At 28.5% G+C, this 20,068-nt stretch overlaps 3 protein-coding genes across 5 annotated transcripts in view; all 3 read left to right on the top strand.

Moving 5' to 3' along the window:
* Positions 1-18,165, top strand: part of LOC107441521 (mpv17-like protein 2) — a 36,629-nt gene extending 18,464 nt beyond the window's left edge. Inside the window, exons 1-2 of one of the 3 annotated variants that reach the window (XM_016054808.4) lie at positions 10,970-11,109; positions 17,338-18,165. In XM_016054808.4, the coding sequence (XP_015910294.1) occupies positions 17,368-17,973 (606 nt within the window). In that variant the 5' untranslated portion in view covers positions 10,970-11,109; positions 17,338-17,367 and the 3' untranslated portion in view covers positions 17,974-18,165. Of the gene's footprint in view, positions 1-10,969; positions 11,110-14,040; positions 14,065-17,337 lie in introns of those variants that run through there. The other 2 variants (XM_071184608.2, XM_016054810.4) reach the window with 2 other exon arrangements.
* On the top strand, positions 1,445-3,091 carry LOC107441519 (acid phosphatase type 7). Its single transcript, XM_016054806.5, has one exon. The coding sequence runs from the start codon at positions 1,532-1,534 to the stop codon at positions 2,855-2,857; it is 1,326 nt and encodes a 441-aa protein (XP_015910292.3). The 5' UTR covers positions 1,445-1,531; the 3' UTR covers positions 2,858-3,091.
* On the top strand, positions 11,247-13,996 carry LOC107441520 (acid phosphatase type 7). Its single transcript, XM_016054807.5, has one exon. The coding sequence runs from the start codon at positions 11,385-11,387 to the stop codon at positions 12,696-12,698; it is 1,314 nt and encodes a 437-aa protein (XP_015910293.3). The 5' UTR covers positions 11,247-11,384; the 3' UTR covers positions 12,699-13,996.
* Positions 18,166-20,068: the final 1,903 nt, after the last annotated feature.

Genomic DNA, 20,068 nt, shown 5'->3' with positions numbered 1-20,068 from the left:
ATGTTAAAATAAAAAAGCCTTAGGGATTTAAAAATTTAAAATTTTTTCAACTTTTTTTAAAATTTACAAAAAATTAAACAGTTTAATCATTTTTTGAAGATAAATTATTGATTATAACTTAAATGAGCATGTAAAGCATCCTCAAAATGAATGATTATACCTTTATTTTAAAAAATTGTTGCAAAGGTACTGTGACCCCTTAAGTTGAGTCATTACATCTAAAAAAATGCTTAACAGACCATCACCAACTATATGTTCAGATAGTTTTTAGTCAAATAGTGTAATTTTAAAACGATTATTCTTTTTTCAACTGAAAAAGTTATTGAATATTTTTTATTTGTTAAAATGTTCTTTTAATAAGCATTGTATTATGAAAATATTAGAATTCTTAATAAAAAAAACATACTGATAGCAGAGCATACTGAAATAAGAACTTTTTTTTTCACTGAAAACAGAAAAATTGTAAAAATATTGTGAAAAATAAAATGTGAAACTCAAAATAGTACTTCAGTCCCATTTATGCCCTTGTAGCAAGCATAATGTATTCATTGAAAGACAAAATAAGAGAAATTTTTGATTACATTAAATTTTTCATGTTCCTTTAATACTCGTATTGATTCATTCGGGGAAAAACGCGAAAGGTTCATTTAAAAAGAAGACTGATGCTAATATTATTAGTTGTATACAGCTAAATAATGCTGAATTGTGACATTTTCATGTATAATATTGACAAAAAAGGTGAACTCACGTTTTCACTTGCATTACTGATGTATTAGCATATTCAAAACCTTCATTTACTCTATTTTTTTTATGATGTGTGGCGTAACTACCACTATAAGTATTAAATGCCAATTCACTAGTATATAAGACTTGCTAACTTAATTCCATCGATAGGTACCTTTTGATAGATGAAGGTTGACATAGTCAATTAATTAATTCCCCTCATTTTTCTTCTTTTATTTATTTCATTTGTGTTTATGTATATGGAATGAAAGTGGATCTTTTTTAATAGTTAATAGAAAATATTTAATAATAGTTGGAAAAGAAATTTTGAAGTACTTTTTAATGTTGTAATTACTTTCAGTTTAGGGCATAAAATATTCATCCTTTGTTTAAAAAAAAAAAAAAAAGTTTAAACCGAGAAAACAAGTTTAAGCTTAAAATATCAATGAAGATATCACTTCATTTAATTCTGCGTTTGCATAACCTCTCAACCTAATCTTATTGAACTTAGTTGTGCAAATTTTGTCAGATTGTCAATGATTATTGACTTTTCTTCATGTCTGACTTATCAAGAAATTACAATGGATTATATCTCTAGACATTTTTACATAGATAAACTTTATTTTGCCAGTGTTCCATTCTTTCGTAACTTAATTTATTTTTTTAACTATTTGTTATTATCGCAGTATTCCTTTATCGAGTTTACCTCGTGATTCTTTTATCGTGATTTTACTTCATCGCTACAAGGTTTATATAACTGTAAAATGCTAGAGAAAATTTACATTATTCCAACAATAGATCTGTAAATATGGCTGTCAAGATCAAATTATTTCCGTCTTTTCTTGTCTTGAGCTTATATTTTAGTTCAACTTTTGTCTTAGCTGTTTTAAATACTCAATCTGTTTTGAATACTCAACCTGAACAGATACATTTATCCTACGGAAAATCTCCCAATGAAATTATTGTAACATGGGTAACTTTTGATCCTACAAATACATCTTCTGTAGAGTACGGACAGATTCCAAATGGGATGAATAAAATCAAATTCGGCTCTGTATCCAAGTTTGTTGATGGTGGCTCCAGCAAAAGAGTACTTTGGATTCACAGAGTGCTACTGGACGATTTAGTACCAGGCTCTGAATATGTGTATCATTGCGGTAGCACAAATGGTTGGAGCAGTATGTATTGGTTCACGGCTATTAAGGACGGAACAAACTGGAGTCCGAGACTTGTGGTTTATGGAGATTTGGGTAATATAAATGCTCAATCCCTGCCTCGATTGCAAGAGGAAGTGCAAAGAGGATTTTATGATGCCCTTTTGCATGTTGGTGATATGGCTTACAATATGGACACCGATAATGCTCGCGTTGGGGATGAATTCATGCGACAGATCGAATCAATTGCCGCTTATCTTCCATATCAAGTGTGTGTCGGCAATCACGAACAAGCCTACAATTTCTCTAATTACGTGAATCGTTTCAGTATGATGAATCAAGATGGCGAAATAAACAATCATTTTTATAGTTTTGATATTGGACCTGCTCATATCATTGCTTTCTCAACTGAGTTTTACTTCTACACGAACTACGGTAAAGGCCAAATTGCTCGCCAGTATGAATGGCTTGAAAATGAACTGAAAAAGGCGAATTTACCGGAGAACAGAAATAACCACCCATGGGTCATTACTATGGGACATAGACCCATGTATTGCAGCTCTACGGATGGAGATGATTGTACAAAACGAGAAAGTGTAATCCGCAGAGCTTTGGAAGATCTCTTTTATAAATATGGAGTAGATCTTGAAATCTGGGCCCATGAACACAATTATGAAAGATTATGGCCTGTGTATAACTTTAAAGTATATAATGGTAGTTATGACGCTCCCTATACAAACCCTAAAGCGCCTGTCCACATTATAACTGGATCTGCTGGCTGTCAAGAAAATTTAGACCCTTTTGTGCATGATCCAGCCGAATGGAGTGCGGTTAGGTTCTCAGATTATGGTTACACAAGACTGCACATTATTAATAATACTCACTTGTATATGGAACAAGTTTCTGATGACCAAAATGGAGCAGTTCTTGATCGAATGTTACTCATAAAGGACAAACATGGACCTGAAGCATGGCTGTAAACACAACAATACTAACTTGTATCAGGAACAGATTTCTAGTGACCAAATGGAGCAGTATTCCATTTATTGTTAAATCAATGATAAACATGAACCTGAAACACAGCTTTAATCATAAAACTATACATTTGTCTAAAAAGTATTTAATACAGTGTTCCTCATAAAGTATAAACACAGAACTGAAGCATAATTGTAAACATACATTTTTCTCACTAAATTGCTTTGTTTTAATTTTTACTGATGTCTCCTGTTTGATTTTCGTACCAACAAACTACTACCTTATTTTTATATTTACCTGATACCTGATATAATTTATGAGGAATTGTCTTCAAATTTTTTATCTTTCAAAATTATTATTTTGTGTTCATAGTACATAATTGGTTAAAAAAACTGATTGATCATAGGAACAAAAATTTTTTCTTCTTGAATGTTGTGTGCAAATTTACAAGAAATGCTTTAATTCTTAGAAATCAAGGCAATTTTTTTTAATTCTTGTTGGTTACGCATATCTAGACTACATGTGAATTTAGTCTGTTAAAATAATCTGGCCACATACCATCTTGAATTTTAGTTTAAATTTTTAATTATAGTTTTTTGCTGCTTGTTGCTTTTCATAATAGTAGGTATTTTTTTTGGGGGGGGGGATTTCCTTCCGAAATTATTCGCTTTGTTGAAGTCGGAGCAGTAACTTTTTTTGTTATTATTAAAGTTTTTTCCGAAAAAATTAAGTCTTTAAATTTTTTTATATTTCAGGTAAGTAGTGTACACTATTTTACATTTATGTTGTTGTTTTTTTTATTTAAATTGACAGAAACAAGCTTTTTTGGAAATTTGATTTAAGTTTAACATAAATTATGATAACAGAGAAATCTTTTCCACAGTTACGAAAACTTAAAAATATAAATCTCAATGATCTATTCTTAGTGGTTAATTATATGATTATAGTGCCTCAATATGTTAGAAAACATACTAGGGGATACAAAACGATATTTATTATAAAAATGGAATTAAAATACTAAACGATATTTTATAGATCGAATGATTTGCGAACGAATTTGTATTATGATCTTATATTTTATCTATCTCAAAAGTTATTATGAAAAAGAATAAATAATTGCCATTAGTTAACAGGTAAAAATTAAAGATAAGTGAAAATAAACACAAATATGAAGCTTCTCACCCTAGCGAAATTTTGATGCTTGTTAAATTGTTTTAGTTTGATACATTGTCTAATAAAATATTATTTCATAAAATTTTAACCATTGAAAAAAAATATCCACAATAGTAACTTAACAAAATTTTAATACTTAATTAACTAAGACTTTTTCACACTTAATATTTTTCAAATTTAAATAACATATTATTTAACACTAGAAAGACTGAAAAGACCTATTTTGCCCAAAAGCAGTCAAAATGACTGCATTGTGAAAGAATAACTAATGTATAAGGAAATTTGTTTAAAAATAATTTTTAATATTTTTGACATTATTTTCAGTTATATGACTAGTTAATAATAAATATCAACAATAAAAATAATTATAAAAGTCACAAAGTTCTAAGAAATTGTGTCATTACATAAATCATTGTTTTTCTAATTGAAATTAAAAAGCAGTCAAAATGACTTCCTTGGGCAATCTAGTATTAATTAAAACACTCTAACGTGTCTGTACTTTTAGAGATAAGAAAAGAATGTTGGTACCAGAACCAATTCGATCTAAAGTGGAAATATTCAGTTACTGAAACAATATAGGAAAACTAAGATTCTAAAACTATTCATCTGATTAAATCTATATTTACAGAAGTACTTTTTCATTTTAAAATTATATTACGTTTAAATTCTACCCCTCATTTTGATTTAAGATAATAAAACGGAAATATTTATACCTTTAACAATGGTGAGCAAACACTTTTAACAGAGCCATGTTTTTCATTTATTGTTATTATTATTATTTCAAATCTTTACGAGCACTACAAGATTAAACACTTGTTGTCTTGTCTGAGAAGAATTTGTTTTTCGCAATGAGAAATGAGAAAAATTCCATCTTCGTGCTGGTCGAAAAAAAAAATGGTGAATAAATCAGTGCTGAACGAAGTCATGCACAAAACTAGAAGTTATATGCCGATGCAATAATAAAACTGAAATAATCATTTTATTTGTTGACCTTTAGATAGCTTTACGTTATTAGATTAAGCAAAAAAAAATTTCGGCAGATCATCCCATCAAAATAAATATTTACTGTATTTAGTATCATTTGGCATAATGCTATTGCTCGAAGTCAACTCATAATAGTTGAAATTCATTGCAATCAAGCAATTTTCTCTAGTACTTATACTTTTAGAGGGGCCGTAAAAACCTATTTTATCAATATCTATTTTAAAACTGTGTGGTCTTGATGCAGTATAAGTACCAAATAAACTAGTACAATACTTTGTATTAGTGTATTTAATTCATAGTAGAACAGCACCAATTACCATAATACCAGTAGAGCCTAGTTACCTAAGTTAATTGAACATCATTGGCGACAATAATTACAATGCGTCTTTTTATTTTGTTACTTTGCTCCTACGAATTAGTACCACTTCTCAATTAATTTTGCTTTTTAGCACATTGCCTAATTTTGTTTTAATTAAAACCTATTACCAAAATTAATTAATTATTATTGGCATCAATAATAGTATGGCGAATTTTTATGGCTTCCCTAATCGAATAAGTAATTTTTTTTCCATTAATTTTGTTATTTAGTACACAGTTTATTTTTTCACTTCAACTAGTACCTGTTACTAAAATTAACTAATCATTGGTATCGATAATAGTTTGGAGATATTTTTACACTTCTCCTGAACGAATTAATATATTTGTCCCTGTTATCTTTGAAATATTTTTCTTAAAAAATAGAATGGGGTACCTGCAAGTGACGTAGTGTGGGTATCTCGATCCTCATTGGTTGGTGAAACATGGCATTTGTTTACGTTAGCTGTCGCATAAGATTCTTTTACTGTTTGTTCGAAATAAATGTTCAGATGTTTAACTTTACAAAGTGACTTTTTATTTACAAGAATTTTAAATACGATATATTTATTTTTTCATAGAACATAGAGAGTTGCCATAAGCGAAAACTAAAGTAAAACAGCAAAAATTAAGTTGAAGTAGTAGTAGTTACAGTCACGTGATATTAACTATAATAACATATTACTATCTCTAACATTAGCAATTGTTTTTTCCATTATATTTCGAGTTAGCCAGTATCATTTCTTAGATGACATATTCTATATTCTTTCACAATGATTCTTTCACAAATATTTCTATTCTTTCACTATATATTTCTTACTTAACACAAGGACAGGCACGAATCCGTGTGGAACATAAACAAACTAATTATACATCGAAGTTGCCAGGTACGCAAAACAAAAATATCGCATGGTTACAATAAAATATATAAACAAATAATAAGTCTAAGTTAAGAAAAAGAAGCAGACGAGATATCATTATATCGAAGTGATTTCGACGTGCTATACAGCAGTGTAATTAACTAACTTGACGTTAATTAACATTCTAACTTACTTGGAGAAACTTAACCCAACTTTAACAAGCCATTTTCTTTCTAAACGATCAGCTGACGTAATAGGTCACATGTGTGGGTATTCGTGACCTTCTTCTTGAAGTGCTAGTACTCAATTAAGCTGCTATCTTAAAAAATAAAATTATTAATATTATTTAAAAAATAGAATTGTCTATAATTCAATTTGAGCCGCGATGTTTCAGTGCTAATAAGGCACTGAACTGCTATTGTGAAGAACCGGGGTTCGTTCCCTAGTGGTGGCTTGAAGCTCACTAGCTTCTAATAGATGAGTGCCAGTTTGTCTGGGAAGTAAGGGCGGACAGTGCGCAATGATGATCACATTGCCCTAATCATGCCGTTGGTCTCTAAATTGTAGAACTTTAGCCTGCAAATGCCCCCATCCTCCTAGCCATCGCTGGGCTGTGACGGAAATGCTTGACTCTACATGATTCAATTTGAAACAATGGCTAACGCCTTATCAATGAGAAAATGCTGCTCTTCAAGCGGCTCTTTCGAACAAACGAACTGAAAATTTTGAAAGAATTTTAAGATGGTGGACTTAATTTGCCATTTGCAACCTCTGTCCAAATTTCAAGAAACAAACGCTATTGATTCTGAAGTGATAAGGCACACACCCAAACTCTTATTATTACGAATAGTTATTTTCTGATGGCATTAAAATATATATTTAAAGCACTACTGATGTAGAAAATACATAATTACATATATCGGTGTGTTTATTGCCTTTTATTTATGCCCATAAAACGACCAGTTTAACTAATCAAGAAATGTCAGAAAATAAGAAGTTTAAAATTAAAAGCGTTAAATTCAAAGTTAAGTCAATGCTAGTCATATTATAATCATTATTTAATATCTAAACTGTCACGTACATCTTGCAGAGCTGGACTGAGAGTATAACCCTTGAATGTAACCCTCGCCCAGGCCTTTAATTATTTTTCAGGTACTGCAAATTTCAGTTAAATAGAATTTTGTTCGTTTTTATTAAAAATTTACAATAAGTATTATTTTACAATATTTCTCAAGAATCGTTAAAAATGTAATGTGAGGTGCATTTTGAATCCAGCTTCAGATTGCTCGTCTGGGAAGTAGAGGTGGTCTGTGCGCAATGATTGCCACATTTTTGAATGCAAATTTTTCAAAATAGCTATCTTTTCAAAACGACAGACTGTTTGAAAAACTGCTCAACTGTCCTCATTCAACTCTCTAATTTTATGTTTTACATTCTTGTACTTCAAGCCAGATGTGTTCGGAATGAAATACCTAGTTAACTTTCAATTAACATTTACTAAACAATTAAAAAGTGTTGATGTGTCTGGGAATAGTATTAAGATAGAATTGGTATTAAGATAAAATTCAATTTTTTTTTTCGTTTAATTTTTTAAATTAGAATATTTTCTCTCTAAGAACAATTTTGAAAAGTGATACGTGTAGTGCTCCCTGCTGTGTTTAACATATCTAAATACGTACGGGATTCCCCCCCCCTTTTTTTTCATGTTGAATAAATTTAACGGTTAATATATTTTAATTATTTAATATTAAATCGTTTCTTTGCTATAGTAACTTTGGTAAAAAATTAAAGATTTTAAGTTATTTTTTTAAAAATGTTTCTAAAACACAAACTGAAATTGAATTTTTTTTTTTAAATTTATTATTGAAGTCTATAGTTACTGGTTAATACTTGCTAATATTAGTCCCCTTATATACGCTAATTTCAGAACCTTAATCCGATCCTGTTCACGTGGCATAATCCTCAACAATATTAATTAAAAAAATACATGTATATTACAGGCAGTTTGTGTTCTGAATAACTTTGCCTGCGTATAACTCCCTAGCGAGAACACCGTGTATAAAATTTTGTACAAAAGTTATTATAAAGTATACACTTAAGAATAGTGTAGAAAATGATTATTCTGCTCTCGAAGTTAAGGAGGCAGAATTTTAAAATTTTCAAATGACAACGAGGACTTTTTTCTTCGAAACTGTAAATCGCATAATAAAAGATTTAAAATAGGATTGTAAGGATGCTTTGAATAAAAGGGGGGGGGAGACGGCGCTAAGCTGAAACAAAGATAAGTATATTTTATTGATTTTTGATGAACCCGCATTCAATTCAACTAAATAAACTCAGACGATAACGGGAAGGAAAAAAAGGCACGTTATGATACTGTAATTTTGGTACTGTAATCAAAACCATAAGATTTAGATAATCGTTTTTAACACCACTCTTAACCCTTTACAGGGCAGAAAGAAATTTGGACCAATTTCAGTCAAGAAGAGATATAAGAATTAATTGTGATCAGGATCGGAATTATAATTGTGTTTCTCATAAGCAACTCTATAAGGAAGCTATCTGTTTTATCTTTTTATTTTTCAAAGTTTAAATCTAACGTTTTGTAATTTTTCTTAATAATCTTTATTTTATAGTACTTCAGAGATTAAAATTATTACAATTTTAGTGGTTAATAAAATCGTCTGAAGTAAATGGGTCAGTTTTTGGCCCACTGCCTATTAAAAGGTTGTACTTAGATATAAAATTTTATTCCGTTCTCTTTAATAGTAAAAGCGAAAGTCAGACAAAACCGGTTTCTTTCCCTTCCTCATTCGAAACTCCTTAAGTAAAATTGCTTTAATTTTTATTTGTATGATAAAATAGTCTTTTTGCTCCAAAAATAAAAACTATTGAATGTAAATAATCAATACTTCGGAAGTTAAATTAATTTTTGTGAGTATTCTAAAATAACATTTTATCGGATAAAACATAGGGTATGTATAGAAATAAAGAAAAAAAAATTTCCCACTGAAATAAAAAATAATACTAATAAAATAAAAATCAATTTCAACTAAATATTAATTGCCTACTATCTATCTTTTATCTTTTTATTTTTCAAAGTTTCAAATGATTAATTAAAAAACATACAGCTTTAATAATTCGTAGTTCTAAATAACGTGTAATAATAGCAATTCATTAAATATTCTATTTCCAAAGTTCATATTTTTAAAATTATAAAATGCTTAAAAACGTTATTAAAATTTATATTTTTAGTCGCACTCTTGTGATGCAGTAGTTTAGTTGAAATAGTAATGAAATAAATAATATAGATTAAATAAATAAATAAAAAAGTCCATCTAACTACATAAATAAAGAGTGAATTCTGTATATTCATTTTATTTATTTTTATCAAATGCCATATATTTATAAAAAATTTATTTTAGCAAACATAAAATACTTACAAAATTCTACTTTTAGTTGAATTTCTTTTTTGATATGTAGATTTGATTTCTATAATAGTAAAAACTCATAGTTTTACCATCATAGACATCATAAATATGCATTTGTTTATTTTTGAATCTTTATTCTTGAAATATTTCATTGGACGTAAAAGAATACAAAAAAGGAGGGGCTACCAAAAATCACAAATTTTGAGTTTAGTAAACTGTTACTATCAACAAGGAAGTATGCTGCAGCAATTCATAAAGTATTCTTTAATTAAAGAAAAATATATTGAGCGAATTTCAATCTTATAAACTTTTTTTTTTCCTTCTAATTTTAATTCAAACCATTATTGTTTTATAAGACTTCAACTATTTATAAACACCGAACTGACGTGTTTGATTACCGGGGAGTTTTCAAAATTTAAAAAATAAATAATAGTAAAAATAAAATAACAGTAAAAATTTAAAAAATATATACTATGATAGTATTTTTTTCATTTATTAATAATGAAATAATATACTATCATATATTTTTCAATTTTACATTTTATGTATGGAAATATAAATGTAATCAAAAATCCATAAATATATTAAAATATATCCTATTTCTTTGCATTATTCTGTAAAAAATAATTAATAAAAATTGTTTGAATTCACACAAAAATATTTATAAAAATATATTTTAGAATCATTTTTATTTAAATTATTTTAAAACTCCCGAACCGTTGATATTTGTATCACAAATTTACAAATTAAGATTTTATTCTTTATTGCAAAGAGGAAATATGAAATAATATTAAAAGTTTGCCCTCATTTTAAGAAAAAGCATTATTTACTTTTATTATGTTCCGTTTTGCCCCTTGGCAAAAATAATGTAACACCATCATTAAATCAGAAATTATATAAAAATATACACTCCTAAAATGTTACAACTAAAGATCATAACGATTTTCTCCAGAAGAAATTTTCAGGTTAAGCCAAGAGCAAAGTTTTATTTTGAAGGTTTCATCCATTTTAATTAAAAAATAATTAATCATCTATTCAATAAAAATCATTAATCAACAAATAAAAAGCATTATTTAAATTTATTTCTAGTCTGAAATCTTAGAAAGGGAAAATGTAATAGATGGCGCTACACATCAAAAATGCAAAGCACCAAAAGTGTGTTAATACTTTCTGGTCAAGAGAGTTTCGCTCTTCTACCTCTTTTCCAAGGCATAAAATTCATTCAGTTTAAAATGATCCACATATTAGTTAAGCATAATGATATTTAACGAACTTAAAACTGAATAAAACTTTGCTCTAGTTGAGTCAGTTCATTTTTTTATAAATCTCTTGAGATAAATAAACAAATGCTCTACACAGCCCTCATCACCTCTTACTCTGAAACAATTATGTAATTTAGAAAAATTGAAATGAAATAATTAAATTATTCACTAAAAACAAGACATGTTTAACAAGGTAACATCTTGATTTTCTTTTAAAAGTTTTCTATTTCACATTGTTCTTGTACATTAAATAATTGCACATTTTTAATTGCTACAACGTGGGTTTCATTTCTTTTTTTTACGATTACATAAGTATGACCTTTTGATTTAATCTCTATCTTATCTTGATGATTTAGTTAAATTATTTGGATAATTTCATAATCGCAACTCGGAAAGATAAATTGTGAATAAATAACGACCAAAATACAAAAATTCACTAGTAGTTTTGGTAATCGGCAGACTAACATAATGATTTTTATTACATTATTTCTTTGTTTAATGATACGTACTATTGATGTTTTAGCTGTTTTAAATACTCAGCCTGAACAAATTCATTTGTCTTATGGCAAGCAACCAAATGAGATGGTGGTAACATGGGTCACCATGAACCAAACAAATGTTTCTTCTGTTGAGTATGGAAAAAGCATTCAAAAACTAAATCTTATAAAAACTGGATCTGTCACAAAATTTGTAGATGGTGGATCTGAAGCTCGTGTACTTTGGATACACAGAGTACTTCTTGATGATTTAGTACCGGGTACTGAATATGTTTATCATTGTGGAAGTACTGATGGATGGAGTGCAATTTATTGGTTTACCGCTATGAAAAATGGAACAAATTGGAGTCCGAGATTTGTTGTTTATGGGGACTTGGGTAATTACAATGCCCAATCATTGCCACGTATCCAAAACGAAGTACAGAGAGGAATGTATGATGCAGTTTTGCATGTTGGTGATATGGCCTATGATTTAGACTCTGAAAATGCTGCAATTGGGGATGAATTCATGAGGCAAATTGAAACAATAGCTGCTTACCTACCTTATCAAGTTTGCGTCGGAAACCATGAAAACACATACAATTTTTCTAATTATGCTAATCGATTTAGTATGATGAATCGGGAAGGTGAAATAAACAACCATTTTTATAGCATGGATATTGGTCCTGCACATATCATAGCTTTTTCCACTGAATTTTATTTTTTTGTCCAATATGGCTGGACTCAAATTGTTCGTCAGTATGAGTGGTTAGAGGCAGATTTAAAAAAGGCCAATCTTCCAGAAAATAGAGCAAAGCGACCTTGGATTATTACAATGGGCCACAGACCCATGTATTGTAGTACTAATGATACAGATGACTGTAGACATCGAGAAAGTATTATTCGTAAAGGTATACCTGTCATTCAAGCTTTTGGGTTGGAAGATTTGTTTTACAAATATGGAGTTGACTTGGAATTATGGGCTCATGAACATTTATATGAAAGGCTGTGGCCCATCTATGATTACAAAGTGTATAATGGAAGCCTTGATGCACCTTACACTAATCCAAAAGCTCCGGTGCATATTATTACAGGTTCTGCTGGCTGCCAAGAAAATTTAGATCCTTTTGTTGACATCCCTGCAGAATGGAGTGCTGCAAGATTTTCTGATTATGGATACACCAGGCTGAATATTATTAATAGTTCTCATTTATTCATGGAACAAGTTTCTGATGACCAAGGTGGTGTTGTTCTGGATAAAATGTTACTCATCAAAGATAAACATGGTCCTGATGCATGGCTTTAGTATGAACACTAAAGCTAAAATGTTGTTCTCAACTAAATATTGTTATCAAAATATTTAAACACACCATTTTTCTGATAACTTTTTGCATTCTGTATTTATGGGACGGTTCAGATATTATGTAAGCACTTAAGGAAGTACTTTTCTGCCATTTACTAATTTATACTGACAAAGGTATTTTTATGGGGGGAAAACAGTAAGAAAATTTTTGCTAAAATTATAAACTTTAAAAGTGCCATGGTTATATTTAAAAAAAAAAAACCTTTGATGCAAATGAGACACTAGTGTCTCTTTTATACATTTTTTTTCTGACACTCTAATTACAAGCAAAAATATATATTTCATAATTTTAATTATAATAAACAGTCTTAATAGTTAATTTAAAAAATATGTTGAATTATTGGAATTATATTTGTACTCAAGTATAAAATCGAAAAAAAGAGGTTTGAAAAAAAAATTTGATCAAGATTCAAAAATTTATTTTGTAATTTAAAGAAATTTTAATAATAAATGACTGTTTCTCTTAGATCTAAATAACTACAAATAAGTGCCCGCTTGAAAAAATTATTGTATGGACAATTTTACGTAGAAAGACACTAGTGTTTCATAACCATAAATTATTAAAGTGCTGAATATAATATTTTTCACTTATTTTGACCTGAATTAATGCTAAAAGTATTTTTAATAAAAATTCTACATCAAAGGGTTAAAGATTGTGAAATGTTTTTTTTTTCTTACTGACAAGAAAAAGAGTCAAAAATCACAATAATACCTACTTTGACTTCATATATATTTGTATGTATTTTTCACTATACATTGGAAAAGGACTATAAAAAGTTTCTACTTTATGAGAAGTTCAACATTTTCAATAATTTTTTATTATTATTATTATTACTTTAGAATAATTTACTGTCCTAAAACCTAAACTCTTTAATATTATATGTTATTGATGATCATACAAATGTATCCTGTGTATGTTTAATTGACTTTTGGCAACTAAATACTTAAGATTTCCAATAAATTATCTTTGTTGATATAATTATAGAAATGTGCTAAGTGTCAAATTTACATACTCTTATAAATTTATCTTGTATATATTTTCTATTTTACTTTTAGCTGTTAAAAACTGACATTTTTTTTCAATTTGTCTTATTTAATGTTAATAAAATTTCACTGAGATTAATTTTGTATTTTATGTTATTAACTTAAATTTATAGCAAAATTAGTTGCTTCAAAATTGTTCATATTCACTGTTCTTGTACTTGTATGTTTGTTGTACCATTAAAAAATACTATTATTCATTTGTCAGATAAATTCAATTGATTATTTATTTTATTCCTTTGCTAACGAGGATTTAAATAATGTAGAGGTAAGATTGTTTTCTTTAAAGGAGTTTTAATGTCGATTGTTTCCTTATCCATGTACTGTCTGCTAAAAAAACAATTTTACACTACTGTAGTAAGCAGCATAACTTGTAGAAACAAAAACTTTCATCGGATAATGTGAGATTGAAAAGCAAAAGGTGAGCCATAGGAGGGTGTCTATTTGATACAGAATAGGAAAATAATAGAGGACGAAGAATTTTGTATTACAAATTTAAAACAAATGTAGTATCCAGGTGCAAGACGGGCTTCATATCAGCAATGGAATAAGTTAGCATTATATAGGCATTGGAAGTTACTTGCCATGTTCTAAATCGGAGGTTTCCAACCGGAGGCCGCATCCGGCCAGGGCCGCCTCGAAAGAAGGAGGAGTTATAGTTTAGGGGGCCACGGCACTCGTTTTCTGACGTCACGCATTACGATCCAGATACGTTTCTTCACTTTTTCTTTAGTAGTTTGAATGAAGTCAAAAAGAGATAGCTTTATTCATAAAATTTCAAGCTCTGCTAGAAAGGGATTCTTCGTTTTAACAAAAACATTGTATTTACTTAGAAATAATTTCAAAAGAATATTAATTTAGTTATTTTTATGTGAAGTAGTGCAAAAAAATAACTTTTTCATCTATCTGAATATTTATAAGTTATCAGTTAAGTTGACTTAAAACGAATTTCAAGTAATTTTTTAAAATATCTCTTCTGCCTAAATTACGTGACATTAATTAGAATTTAATTTATTCTAATTAAACATAATTTATTTTGTGCATGTATTCCAGCTTCTTTTGCATCTTAAATTACCAAACCTTTAACCTCATAAAATTTAGTGCAAATGAAATTATCATCCATAAGAAAAGTTGAATCTGAATGTATAGAGAGATAACTAGCCAATTTAATAAATGTTATGAGTTTCGTTAAAACATTTTAATTACAGATGGTAAATATTTCTTCTCCAAGTTAATTAAAAAAAAATAAAAATGTGATTTAGCTATGATGTTGCTTAACAATTATTTATTGCAAATTATATTTTAAATCCATATAAGTTGAACAACCAACTACACTTTTTATGATTCAACTAAATCTTCATTCAATCTATTGATATTTACTAATAGGAAGTTTTGAACCAAATAATTGGAATACTTTCAGGTAGGAGACTAGTCACATAAAAAAAAGAATAAAAAATAAATAAAAATACAGACAAGATATGAAAAATTAAAATAACTGGCGGCGAATCATTTGTTCTTATAAATACTATCTTGCAATAATTTTTGTTTAACTAGCAAAACAAAAGAAACTCTTCAAAAGAAAACATAAACCAGTCATAGTTAAAAACAAATATATAGAATAACAAAGCAGGAAAAATATTAGAAACATATTTTAAGTACTGTATTATTAATAAAATGAGTAAAATTATTATGTACTAGTATTAAGTATCCAATTTCATGGGTAACAACAATATTTAAAAATATTTTTTCCTCCCCTAATTGTATTAAAAATACATTGAATTCTCCCTCTAAAAGCTTAAAAACTATTTACCAATAGCATTGCATTTTTGACAATTTTGTACAATTTGTATTACACAAAAAAAAATTAAATAAATAAATAGAAATTACATTTTGAAATGTGTTTCACTAAAATAGCCAAACAGAAGAAATCATTCAAAGGGAAGTTTTTAAGCCTGACAGTGTTGTTAGATGCTTCAACCAACAAAAGCAAAATATAATTTGTTTTTTTCATCACCACTCGTAAAATAACAAATTTTATATAAGCCTTAGAAGAAATTCCTTAGAATTTTAATGAAAATGCTTAAAATTCCAAAAGCTAATATTTCTTTAATGCAATCATACAACAAATAAGAACAAAACACGGACAATTAGAATAATAACTAGTAGTGCATTCATTATTTTCTGAAGAAAAAAACAAGAAAAAAAAAACAATTTTGTTATGTAATCAACACAGCATACAACACAAACCAGCTGAAACATGGATCGTGATGCATGACGTCAGAGCTGAAGATCACTTTCAGTACCGAGGCCCCCTATTCAACTGTAACTCCTCCTTCTTTCGAGGCGGTCCTGATCCGGCCCGCGAAGCTTTTTTTTTGTGACCCGCGAACTAAGATATATTAGTTGTCATTTTTTTGCTGACAATTTTCGTAAAAAAATCTGCATGGGTTTATAATACTTTTCCCGTTAATAAAAACCTAATTTCTTCGTTTCTGTGAAATTTAACATATCAACGGTGCAAAAAAAAAATTCTCAGATTTTGCACCTAAGAAAATATTTATTCATATACAAAAATACTCTTTTTTATTTCATTTTTTTGTATTTAGTAAATATAATTTAGCATGTGTGTATCAGAAATTTTCTCAAAGAAATTCTCCGATTTAACATTTTGAAACCACTCATTTTGGACAAAAATATTTACGCACACATTTGTAAATTTAAAATGTAAATATCTATTCTCTGGTGGTTGCAGCAGCAGACAAACCTAAATTTTGTCATTGAACATTTTGTGTGCTACTATGTAAGTTTTAATACCAACCTTTTTAAAGTTTTATAAGATATCTGTTGCACATTAATTGTTTAATACATAGGTGCACATTAAAGTTATTGTAGCCAGAATTTTTTAATATGCAATTAAATATTTTTAAAAATCTACTTCTTAATTTAATTTGTAATTCAATACTTTTGTTTTGTACAACTTGGTAAAAATCTGACAGTAATATTTAATGTTCCTTCAAACATGAAAGAGTCCTACCTAAAATTTTGATAAAGTTGCGGCCCGCCATTTGATTAGTGTTTTCAATTGTGGCCCCCGGCCTCATGCAAGTTGGACAACCCTGTTCTAAATTATTGCATCTGAAAAGGCTAACTCAGTGCCTTATTTGAAAAATCTTACCTCTCTTGCTAGATTGTCATTTGCATTGATAGATTGTCTCTATACATATGTGCATATTATATAAGATGTAAATCTCACTATACATTGCAAATGCTTAATTGGTATTGCAATTCACCCAGTCCTGTAATCATGTTTTATAGAGTAACCCTACAAATCTGAATACATCACTAGTTCATCTAAATATAAATTACTAGTTCTGTATTGATATTAAATAATTTGTTCAGTCAGTACAGAGTTTCATGAAATTAAATGCTTTTCAAATTTGTCCTAAAAATGTTTGCAATGAATTTTGTGTATTATACTCTTATATATTGCTATATGTATTTCTCTCATCATTATAACTGATTGTAAAATTTCTCTTTGCAGATTGGCAATCAGAATTCATAAGAACTACCAATGGCTGCAATAGTTAACAGTTTAGTAAGAAGAGCGTTGCGTAAATCAGCAGTGATCGGAAGCAATTTGTTTGGGAAGCATTTGCTATTGACTAATGCTACATTTTCTATGGCTATGGGTGTAGCTGGAGATCTTGTGCAACAACATTATGAAATTTTAAGAGGAAAAGAAGAGGAAGTGAAACCTGTTAGAACTGTTCATATGGGTGCGGCAGGGTTAACTACTGGTGTTGTATCACATTACTGGTACATTATAATAGATATATTTATACCAGGATCTTCATTTAGAACTGTAGTTAAGAAAGTATTGTATGATCAGATATTATTTTCTCCCATTAATTTATTTGTTTACTTTGGAACAGTAGCAATTTTAGAAAGATCATTAAAACAACTGAAGGAAGAACTTATGGAAAAAGGATTAAAAATTTATACTGCTGAATGGATAATATGGCCACCTGCACAGTTTGTTAATTTTTATTTATTACCATTACGGTATCGTGTATTTTTTGACAATTTTATTTCCTTTGGGTTTGATATTTATTCTCCATATGTAAAATATAGATGTAAGTTGAAATCTGAAATAGAATCAAATGAAATAGAAAAATAAAATATTAAATTATTTTCGACAAAACTTTTCTTAAATCAATTTTGGTTGTAATGCGTCAGTTCACTATTGAAACTGGTTACCATTCTAAAAAATGTGTCTTAACTTTTTGTTTGTAATCTTGCAACATTTTTGCTGATTTTCATCTCTGATTATGTAAGATAATTAAAACAGTTTCATGGATTATTGGCGTAATGGAGGAATTTCCTTTTTGTGGTTTGAGATATTCTTAAGATACTTTCAATTACAATTGTTAATTACATATACTATTAAAATACAAAGACATATACGGTTGATCAATTAACAATACTTAAATCATTTAAGAATAAAAAGATCCCCTTCGGACAGAAAAGAAAATCTACTTCCATGTTAACATAATACTGCATTAACCATGCATGGCAATACTTTTACTTGTACTTCATTACTTTTTAAAATCAGTACTTTTATTTAGAGTGGGGGAAGAGTACCTTACAGACTTAATCTTTTTTAAACAAAGGTATATTTTGATTTCTGGTTTTGTTTCTGGGTATTTTCATCGTTCACTATTTCAATAAATTTAATGCATTTTAAATTATACTTTTTTTTTAAAAAATTTTAACGAAATTCAATGTTACTTAGAATTTTCGATTTCCTCGAAATGTGCTTTAAAAACGTTCCTTTTTTCTTTTTTGTACTTATGCAAAACACACATGCATTTTTTTGCACTTTTACTCATTACTTTTTAAAATTAACGTACCCATGTATGGTGTTAACTAATAAATTGCTGCATATTATTATATTTACATTGATTTAATTACAAAAAGCTAATAACTATAAACATATTGAGTTGAAAAGAAAGAGAAAAAAATAGTTTACTAAAATTGAAAGAGAAGTTACTTTGCTCAATCAACAAGTATTAAAGCAGGGGTGTCAAACTCAAAAGCTAACTTGGGCCAAATAAACAATGCTTAACTTTAGGTGGGCCGCAAAAAACAATCAATGTTCATGGAAACTAATATTTTTATTTTGAATTGTAATAAACATATATAAAGTTAAATTATTGTTTATGTCCTGATACTTGACAACTCTTCTCTGCTATTATCTTTTCTATTTCTCTAAACTACATTGGTTCTTGTTGCACGTTGGGAAGTGCGTTAAATCTTCATTTTTCAGTTGCCTTTCCGGAAGAAATAGTTTACATTTGAATGCTTTTTTAATTATGTCAAACATGTTTGAAATGATCTGATCCTTGCCTTATAACAATAAATTTAAATCGGATAAGTGTTTGGTTACATCAACCATAAAAGATAAATCTTGCAACCATATTTGATCGGAAAACAAGCTTGTATCTTGATTTATAGTTTGTAAAAACTTACATATTTTTTCTTTCAAATCCCAGAATTTATTGAGACCTTGGAGCAAGATAACCAACTTACCTCGCTATAATAGGATAAACCTGATTATGTACTATCTATTTGATAGCTTAGTGTGAAACGGACTCCATTTCAGCCAAAAGTCTAAACATGATAAAATGTTGCAAATTACTATAATCATCTATAAATTAATGTTATGTTAGTTCCTTTAAGGTAACGCCATATGCATTACCTCGAAATTTTCTCAAAAATAAAACTTAATTTTAAATTAAGAGATTCCAACAATGTGTCAAGTTTTCACAGAGTGCTTCAAGATTATTTATTTGATGTGCAGTAACAAAAAATACTATAAGGGATAACTAGTTTTCTGCAACTCATACATACCTCAAATTAAGTTGCCATTTTTTACGCAGTTATTGTTGCTCCTGTATAAGCTAAAGTTAATGCTATAATTTTATACCAGAATATTCTAACATGTGTGAAGGATTGCTTGTAAGTTCAAAAAGTGATTTTTTGTCTTGATCACACTGTGACAGAAGAAAACAGGTTTGTACCTGAAAATCACCAGAGAACCTCATTTCTTACAAACAAATACTGTGAAAAAACTTTGTTTCTAACAGTTAACCCATTTTATAAAATGTGGCATTTTCCTGAATATTCTTAGAGTACCTTCATTAAGATACAAAACAGTTCTGCGATTGAAAAATATTTAAGAAATAAAATGATACTTCTATACACTATTGGAT

The sequence above is a fragment of the Parasteatoda tepidariorum genome, chromosome 10, assembly GCF_982258835.1.
Source record: "Parasteatoda tepidariorum strain Cologne lab strain chromosome 10, Ptep-v5.0, whole genome shotgun sequence".
NCBI classification, from domain to species: Eukaryota; Metazoa; Arthropoda; class Arachnida; order Araneae; family Theridiidae; genus Parasteatoda; species Parasteatoda tepidariorum.
This window is presented reverse-complemented; position numbering and strand designations above follow the sequence as displayed.

Excerpts from the sequence above, each read along its gene's own strand:
- LOC107441519 (XM_016054806.5), top strand. The coding sequence starts at position 1,532 with ATGGCTGTCAAGATCAAATTATTTCCGTCTTTTCTTGTCTTGAGCTTA.
- LOC107441520 (XM_016054807.5), top strand. The coding sequence starts at position 11,385 with ATGATTTTTATTACATTATTTCTTTGTTTAATGATACGTACTATTGAT.